Source organism: Capsicum annuum, chromosome 9, assembly GCF_002878395.1.
Source record: "Capsicum annuum cultivar UCD-10X-F1 chromosome 9, UCD10Xv1.1, whole genome shotgun sequence".
Classification (NCBI taxonomy): Eukaryota; Viridiplantae; Streptophyta; class Magnoliopsida; order Solanales; family Solanaceae; genus Capsicum; species Capsicum annuum.
In genome coordinates, this window is record NC_061119.1 from 194,258,717 (window position 1) to 194,268,896 (window position 10,180).

At 28.7% G+C, this 10,180-nt stretch overlaps 1 protein-coding gene across 1 annotated transcript; it reads left to right on the plus strand.

Moving 5' to 3' along the window:
* The first annotated feature begins 613 nt into the window (after positions 1 to 613).
* LOC107841916 (early nodulin-like protein 1) lies at positions 614 to 2,266 on the plus strand. Its single transcript, XM_016685766.2, has 2 exons — positions 614 to 868; positions 1,733 to 2,266. Exons 1-2 carry the CDS (start codon positions 688 to 690, stop codon positions 2,155 to 2,157), a joined length of 606 nt encoding a protein of 201 aa, XP_016541252.1. The 5' UTR covers positions 614 to 687; the 3' UTR covers positions 2,158 to 2,266.
* The last annotated feature ends 7,914 nt before the right edge of the window (positions 2,267 to 10,180 follow it).

Here is a 10,180-nt window from a genome sequence, read left to right on the forward strand (position 1 = left end):
CCCTACTCAACCTAAAATCTTTTAGACCCTACGGTCTGTCTCCAAAACTCTAGCTTAGTGCTGACTCCGCTGCAAGCCTTACTATGTAGAAATAATATCTCAAGAAAGATAGAATAATCAAAATTCTAAAGTATTTACCACAATAATACATAAAAAATTATTATAATCAAAATAGGATAGTCAAAATTCTAAAGTGTTGACCATTATAATACATTAAAAAACATTAGGATAATCAAAAGTCTTTTTAAGTGTTAGACCACTATAATCTATATTCTATAATAATCTTAATATGGCCATATCTGAAAAACTAAATAACTTAATATAATCAATTTATATTTAACTTACTCTAATCAAATTGCATAATTTTCTGAATTTCAGATAATATGTAACTTAAATCTCCAAAACAGCCACATTTGTAATAAACACTTTTGCCAGATGTAAACGTTTTTCTGAAAATAAATACTGTTCATTGATCAATAAAAGCCAAATTTTATGAGATTTTAACACACAAAATTAAATTACCAGCTAACACCTTCCATATACTACCAATATAATTCAACGGTAATTTTTTACCTTTGTCTCAATAAATACTGCTAATTTTCCACTCATTAAACCACAATATTTTCTTCTCATTTTTCTGTTGTTGCAAATTTTCTTCCTTTGGGTTCTAAAATTTCAGTATTATTAATGGAGTTTTTGTGGTGTCAAAACTTTTTGATTTTGATTTTTCTGGGGTTTATTATGTGTTGTTCATCATGTGAAGGTTATACATTTTATGCTGGTGGCAAAAGTGGTTGGGTTTTAAATCCTTCTGAATCTTATACTCATTGGGCTGAACGAAATCGCTTTCAAGTCAATGACACCATCGGTAGATTCTTTCCTTTTTTTGTTCTTTTTTTTTTTTGTTTCTAGCTAGCAAGTGCAGGTTTACGTCCTGATATGGAAGAGACACACACACAAAAAAAAAAAAAAAAAAAAAGGTTTTTACCTTTATTCAGGAGTCAATTGAATTTCGATCATCAATATAATTTTAGTTGATAAAATTGTAAAATTATACGATTCATCAAAAAAGAGCAAAATTAAAGAACTTTCTAAAGGAAATTCAATTGTATTAGTTAGATTCAAAGAATATCCACATCAAATGAAATGAATATTAATTTTTGAATCTTCTTGATCCGTACATGAAGCTAGAGGGGGCAGAAGGAGTTCATTTTGAACCCTTCTATCGAAAAATCACATTGTATATATAAGATCAAAATTTTCTTTATACATATATAATAGATGTTGAACCCTTGATAAAAATTCTGCCTCCACCTCTATTTTTGGCTTAGGTTTTTTATTTGAATTCTATGTGTGACATTTTTACATTTTCTTTTTTAGGATCTCCTTGCTAGAATTCCTAATTTGGGAACTATGAATTTATATGTGTTTATTTTAATTGATTTGACCTTTTTTTTTTTTTTTGGGCAATTTTCAAGTTTAAATTTAGGTCAGATTCATTTGTTTTAGTTGACACAACTTTTTCTTTTATGTATATATAATAGATACTTAACTCCCTCGATAAAAATTCTGCATCCGCTACTATCTTCTGCTTAAGTTACTGATTTGAATTCTAAGCATGACATTTTTACATTTTCCTTTTAATAATCCCTTTGTTAGAATTCCTGATTCCGGAACTATAAGTTTATGTGTGCGTTTAGTTTTAATGATTTTATTTTTTTGTTTTTTGCAGTTTTCAAGTTTCAAATAGGGTTAGATTCAGTCCTTCTAGTGACCAAAGATGATTACAACAATTGCAACAAGAACAAGCCAATTCTTGAACTAAAAAATGGAAATTCAAAATTCAAGTTTGAAGGATCAGGCCCATTTTATTTCATTAGTGGACATGAAGATAATTGTGAAAGGGGCCTAAAGTTGATGATAGTTGTGTTATCACCAAATCACAAAGCCCATAAAGGCCAAGGCCCAATTGGTTCAAGCCCAACACCAGTTGAATCCATTAGCCCAATCTTGAGCCCAGCACCTGTTGAGCCCACAAGCCCAGTTACACCTGCCCTGGCTCCGGCTAAGTCGGGTGCACCCGGATTTATTGGTGGTTTTACTTGGAGCTTTATTGTTAGCTTGATAATTGCAGCTTATTTCTGTATCTTTGTTTAGTTATTTCATTACTTTCTCTTAATTTTTTTCAGTGAAATGTACCTTTTTTCTGTTGTACCGACTTTGATTTAATGGAATTTGATCTAACGAAAATGGTACATTGAAGTAACTTTATTGATTTTTTTATTTTTTTACTCTGTTCTAGATATTTATTTTGGTGCCACGAGTTATCTAAAAGCCATTGCTTCCCTCAGTCTTGTTCACAGAGTTGGTATCATTTGATACCTAGGATTGCTCGGATGGTAAAGCCCATCACCTCCAACTCTTAAAAGATAGTTCGAGTTATCACTGAAGCAAAAAGATGAAAGTTCCTATGTTTGATTTTTTTTCTTAATCAAAAATCTCACTCCGTTCCATTGAAGTATTAACTTTATGAAAATAATTATATGTGCCCATATATTAGATATGTTGTTATTGTTGTTATAATGATATCATTACAGTTTGTGAATAAATCGCGATGTAGTTTAGTACTTCCAATTAATTTAAAAATAATATAAATCAAATGTAAAATTGAAGATCAGTGAGACCTAGGGGAAGTCAAAAAAAGAGAGGAAGTAACGCAGATCAATTTGTTTTAATGATGTGTGAGTGAGTACTTGGCTAACAAGAAAAAAAGAAGGAAATTCGAAATGGAAAACTGTGTATTGGATGTTGTAATATCTATTATCTATTGCTATACTGTAAGTAAGGATAAACCGCTCAACCATGCATGTCGATGCCTGCTTCAGTAATTTCAATCATAATTTTACTATATTATTCCTAATTAATTATCATAAGTCATTTGCGTATTAAAAATTAATAATATATATTATCATACTATAAGTGAGGAAAAGCTACTAAAGCAGGCACCTTGTGGACAACTTCAGCAGTTTCAATCGTGATTTTATTATATTATTCCTAATTAATTATTATAAGTCATTTGTGTATTAAAAAATTAATAATATTTAATTAAAAATAGCAAAATAGATTTTTATGGTATGTCTACTTCAACTGATTCAACCGTGATTTTACTATATCATTCTAAATTAATTATTATAAGTTATTTATTTATTAAAAAAAATATTTAATCAAAAAAATAAAATAAATATTTATGACTTGTCTGCTTCAGGTGCTTCAACCATGATTTTATTATATCATCCCTAATTAATTATTATAAGTCATTTAAGTATTAGAAAATTAATAATATTTAATTAAAAAAGTACAATAGACATTTATGACATGTCTGTTTCAACTGTCTCAATCATGATTTTATTATATAACCCTAATTAATTATAGATCATCTAAGCATTAGAAAATTGATAATATTTTATATAAAAAAAAAAAGTAAATTAGTCACAAAATTATAAGTTAACTCTAATGTTTTATATTAACTTAACGACTTATATGGTGTCCACTTAAAAAAAAATTCACAAGTACTTTTTATAGTAATTTTACTATATCGCTTCTAATTAGTTATTTTGAGTAGGATGAAGCTGGTGGAACAGGTATGTCGAGCAGAAAGTTGTAGACGACATGTCTGCTTCAATTATGATTTTATTATATCACCTCTAATTATTATTATAGATCATGTAAGCATTAGAAAATTGATAATATTTCATAGAATAGGTAAAATGAATAAAAAATAATGAGTTAACTCTTGATGTTAAACAGCTTGATGAAGTTCACGATCTTTGCAATGCAAAACAAGATTTTGCATATATAAACCATGTATCTATTAATTATTTTATTTGAGGTCTCGGGTTCGAGCTAGATATAAAAAAATTATATTAGCAAGTGTTTTTAATTGAAACTTTAATACTGAATAGTGAATGAAACGAGAATAAAGAACTACGTATCATTTTTTAAATTTATTCTTTATCCTATAGTTTCTTACAATCTACCTTTTAATCTTTCTATCTATATTGATAAAGGCATTATATATCTACAAAATACTTAAACTTGCTTCTGCACCTTCAATAATAATGATTTTACTATATTATTCCTAATTAATATTGTAAGTCATTTGCGTATTAAAAAATTAATAATATTTAATTAGAAAAATAAAATAGATATTTATGACATGCCTGCTTCAGCTGCTTCAATCATGATTTTACTATATCATCCCTAATTAATTATTATAAGTCATTTAAGTATTAAAAAATTAATAATATATAATTAAGAAAGTAAAATAAAATTTAAGACATACCTGTTTCAGCTGATTTTACTATATCATCTCTGATTAATTTACGTATTAGAAAACTAATAATATTTAATTAAAAAAGTACAATAAATATTTATGACATGTCTGCTTCAATCGTTATTTTATTATATCACCCTAATTAATTATTATAGAACATCTAAGAATTTGGAAATTGATAATATTTCATAAAAAAAAAAAAGTAAAATAGACAGAAAATTATAAGTTAACTTTTAATGTTTTAAATTAAATTACCGACTTATATGGTGTCCACTTAGATTTTTTTCACAAGTATTTTTTATAGTAATTTTACTATATCGCTTCTAATTAGTTATTTTGAGTCAGCTGAAGCTGTTGAAGCAGGTATGTCAAGTAGACAGTTGTAGACGAAATGTTTGCTTCAACTGTGATTTTATTATATTACCTCTAATTAAATCATATAAGCATGAGAAAATTGATAATATTTCATAAAAAGAGGTAAAATAGACACAAAATAATGAGTTAACTCTGAATGTTTAAAATTAACTTGACGACTTATACGGGGTCCACTTAAATTATTTTACAAGTACTTTCTATAGTAATTTTATTATATCATTTCTAATTGGTTATTATATATTATAAGTTATTTAAGTGTTAGATGACAAACAATATTTAATAACAGGGATAAAATAGGTACAAAATGATAAATTAAAAATGATTGGATCGAGTACTCTGCAATAGTAATATATGTGTCAAAAAAAAGAGTATGAAAGTGGTACCCTTATTGAGATCTTGGATTCAAATAAAAGACTAATTAATACATAGTTATAAATTAAGATGTGAATGATCAAACTTTCAATTTTTATTAGATACAAATAAATGAAGCATAAAATACGTAAACAAGAAAATTAAATTTTAATTTCTTAACTACTTTTTTATTTTGGTAGTCAACATACTTGTGGACCACTGCTTGCTCCGTGATTTTACTATATCACCTTTAATTAATTATTATATGTCATTTACGTATTAGAAAATTAATAATATTTAATAAAAAAATAACATAGATATTATGATATGTCTGTTTCAGTTGCTTCAACCGTAATTTTACTATTCAATCCATTAAATTATTATAAGTCATCTAAGTATTAAAAAATTAATAATATTTAATAAAAAAATAAAATAGACATAAAATGATAAATTAACTCTTATTGTTTTAAATTAACTTGACATCTTATATGATGCCCAACTAAATTATTTTCACAAGTATTTTTATAGCAATTTTTCTATATCACTTCTAATTAGTTATTATAAGTCATTTAAGACATGTCTGTTAAGTCATTTGAAGACATATCTGCTTTGCTACTTCAATCATGATATTTGCTTGACTCTCAAAATTATATCAATGTCACTTAAATTGGAATAGAAGAAAAAGTATTATAAATCAAAATAATTAAAAACTTAAATTATTAGAACTACCTAATTTTTTATGTCACTTCATGCATAAATATATTTCCTTAACACTTAATGAAAGATCTAAACTCTAGGTAGTAAAATTACTGGGAGAATATAAAATTGCAATTAAATTTCTAAATACACTCATAATATATATAAATATATTAATACTTAACTACGATGATTTATTTGACTACTTTTATAATAATTAAAAAATTTAATCTTAGTATGTTGGGCCCTTCGCCATGAGTCTAACTACAAGTGACCGAATTAATTGTAAAAAGCTTACTTACCTCGGGTATTTGTATTAAATCGATAAGTACATGACATGTGTAAGGTGTTTGCCCTCTAAAATAAAATGCATGGGGTACAATGGTGGCATACTTGAGGAGTTATTATTAGATCCATTCTTAGGAGTTGTTTGATAGAGTGTACTGTTGACACCTAATTTTTGTCCTCCACGACTAAGTTTAACTTTAAGTTTCTTTAATTGTAAATAAAATTACAATATTTATTTTATCTGAATAAAAAGCTTTTCAAAACATTTATTTGGGTGAATTTGTCATTTTAAGTAGCGATTATATATTGTCGTATTCAATTATATGAGATTTTATAATTTTGTTACTTAAATATTTATTTTACAAAATATCAGATTTTAATCAAGGCTTTTCTTGAAAATAAATTATAATGATTAAAATCTTGATTTAACTATAATTTATTCTTAAAGATAATTTATTTGGATAAATATATTTGTTGAATTTTATTAAACCAAGAAACTCAAAATTAAACAAGCTGTTAATTTGTATCGAAATTCAATTCAATTTAGTCAATTTATTAAATTTGATCATAATGGAAATCAAATTGGCCATTTTTCCAATTTAATGGACCAATTTAATGTTTCAATTTGATCAAAATATTTTGACTAATTTCTAATTTTTAGTTGGGGGTTATATTTTAAATAACCCCCAAATTCTTAGCAATTTTATGATCCATCCAATTTTAACCTAATTAAATCTGCCAACCCAATTTCCAAAAATAGCCGCCCGACCCAATCCTCTCCGACCCAATCCAAAAACAAACAACACTGGCCCAAAACTGATTGACCCGGCCCAAGCTTTAATTTTTTGCCTCTTCAGCCGACATCATCCTCACCAGAGAACAACGACAAAATTAATATCACAGACAAAACAACCGCGACAACATTGATCAACAACAACAATTCCCAGCAAAAATTTGAACAACAACCCAATACCCAGTAACCCAAACTGCGTCCAATGGCGACCTGATGTTGACCCGGTGAAATCTTGCAACCTTTTCCTATTTCTATCTTGCAATTACAAGAATCTTCTAGAAACACGTCTAGGTGTCTCGTCCAATGTTCGAATCCTGAGATTTTTAGGTTAATTGGTACGAATTCATACACATATGCTCAATTTCTATTGATTCATGAAGGAATTTCATCCCTTCAATTCTATTGGTTGGGGGATTTTGGATTTCATCAAGAAAATTTCAAAATTCGTACAAGTTGTTAGTAGAAAACTCTATCTTCAATTTAAATTTTGAATTCCCTCCTCAAAATTTCCCAAAATTATCCTCATTTTGGAAATTTTCCCACATTCGTTCAAAGTCTAAGGACCAACTCTCAATTCTCTCCTATAAAAGGAGTTCACTGTTGAGCCTTGAAGGGGTTGAAATTTTTTCCAAAGCAGAAACAAAAAGAAAAAAAAAATTCTTTCTCAAAAAAAAAACAAAGGAAAATTTTCTTTAGGAAAGATTTTAAGAAAAAGCATTCGGCGATTCGAAATTCCCACAACAGCGTCGAATATTTCGGTGGTGGTGAAGTCCGAAGGTAGCTCGAAGGCTCGTTTTGCTGCTCCGAAATAGATAAATTCTCTGTTCCATTTAGTTCAAGTTATTTCTGCTTCATCTCGCCCTTCTGTAGATATAGTTTATCATAATCTTATATGCTGGGACTTGTTTGTTTATCATAATCTAAATAGTCGTTCTTTCTTTAGTTTGTAGGGTTGTTGTTAGTTTTATTTTCCTCATTTATATTTGAACGTGATTGGCTCTAAATCTTTGGTTTTGGAGGTTTTATCTTTCCCCTTTCCATTTGAAATTCCTGGTCATACGTATTCGTTATGAGAGTATACGCAAGGTTTTCATTTATGAGTTCTATAGGTTGTCGACTTTGATTAGTGATATGTCGACTTCGGCTTGTTTGTGAGGTTTTCTTTTGTGTTTCTATTTTTATTTTTTCTTCTCGATTATTGTTTTAAAAATGTTTGGATTCAATCCATTATTGCTTATTTGGAGTCATTTGAGAAATCGTTGAAATCGGTTTAGTCAGTTTGTCTTTAAAGTAAAAGTTTTGTTAAGTCTCTTTGGTTTACAATGTCTAAGAGGCTTAACGAAATTGAAAACTCGCGATATTGTGAACACAGAACTAAAAATGAAACGTTTATGATATATTCTCGTCTTTGAAAGTTCTTAATCCGAATCTTCCTATGGGCATTGTTTGATCACAGTGAGTATTGTTCTCTTCCCTTTCTTAGCTCATCTGCTTCACTTCGTGATATCTTCAATCTTTACTTTTCTCTGTTTACTTACAATTTTATAGCATTATACATTGGATGACATAGCATTTTTTTTGAAATTTTATATAGGTGTATTGAGTGTTGTTTTACTTTAAAGTTGCTAATTGTGATCTGCGAAAGTTGATTTTGCTGCTGAGATATTTGTTATTCTGCTTTAGTATTTCATTTTGTTTCATTTTAGTTTATTTTGTTTTGTTTTGTTTTGTTTTGTTTTTGTGTTGTAGTTGGTTCCTATTTAAAATGATATTACAATGAGTTTTTGTGGTAATGATTAGTGAAAAGGACTTAATAAAGATTGATGTCTCTAATTAATGTTTGAATAGTGACCTAACGTGCTATCTTGCTAACTTGGATGTACAAAATTAAGCTAATTCTGTCATGAAGAAGGTGAAGTAAACCACACCATGACTTATTCTCACCTTCCATTTGTACGAAAGAAATAGTAAAGTTACAATAACATCCCCGTGGTTCCTTGTGGTATTATTGACCCATTTTTAGAAGTCAATACTCCTTTCTTTTTCTTTTTTGGTTGTGCTTTTTTGGATAATGGTCATAGTGCACTTCTTTTCCTTTTTATTTTCCTTTTTCTTTCCTCTCTGCTTGTGGTCCTCGTGTAAAAGAGGCTAGAAATGAAACACACCCTCACTATGATGTGTTTATATCTTTAAAGGGTCATAACCAGCCTTCACTCTTGAGAGTTTCTTGACTTGAAATTTTTAGACAAGTATTGATTCTTTGCCGTTGTTGTATTATATGTGAAAAGTTTTGTTCTTGAATGTTATAGCCTTACTAGACCTTCACTTCAAATAGTTTCATCTTTGATGTTGATTGAACTTATGTGGGTTATATTATGTGGATTATAGAGTTCGCGAGTAAGTGAAGCATGTCTATTATTTAGAGTGGTTTGTGATATGAGTAGACCAATTCTAAGTAAAATACTCTTCCCTAGTGTTATGTTGGGTTTATTTTTCAGTAAGTATATTCGTGAATTCTCACCTCCTCCCCTGTTCTAGAATTTCTCTCTCTTGGTCAAAAACCTGGGCTGTCATTTTTTTATTTGGTTCCGTTCATGTTTAATTTGGTATGTAGTTCTGTTAAGTTCATCGGATTGCTTGTCTTCTTCCCTTAATTCCATAAATTGATTATTAATTCCTATTATTTTCTTTGATGCATGTGAAATAAATTCGGGACAACGTGTTCGAATCCCAAATAGGTTCTCTCCCTGTTGCATTTCATAATGGGCCAATGAGGCCTACCTCTTCTAGTGGATTATTTTTTGAAAAAAGGAGTCGAAGAGAAGAAAATGAGTCAAAGTTCCATTTTTTATTTGTTTCATTTACTTATTTATTGTTGTCTTTTTATTGTTATTTATTTCTTCATTTCATTATTCATTCATTTGGGCCTCAAAGCTAAAGTTATAAACTTAATCTAGGTGAAAGCAGATTTTGAGCCAACGGACCTGAAAAATTAGTTTAGGATTGGTTACGGACCAAGGCCCAACATTTAGAATAGGACAGGTACAAGCGGGCCAAAAGCCCAATTAGATTAGGACATGGTCCATTGATTTGGGCCAATGGCCTAAGTCTTTTATTTTTTCCCACTTCCCCTTTTATGTGCTTATTTACCTTTCAGTTATTTAGACTAAATTAAAATTCCTACAAAATCGTTCAAATCTATTTTACACAAATCATTTCCTAAAATCAATCACCTTTCACAATTAATCTTGTTGAAGTTAGTCAAAAGATACTTTTTTTCAAACAGTTCAGATAATTGCAAGTTAACGGACGTTTTAGGTGCCTAGAACCTTCCTCAAAAGTTA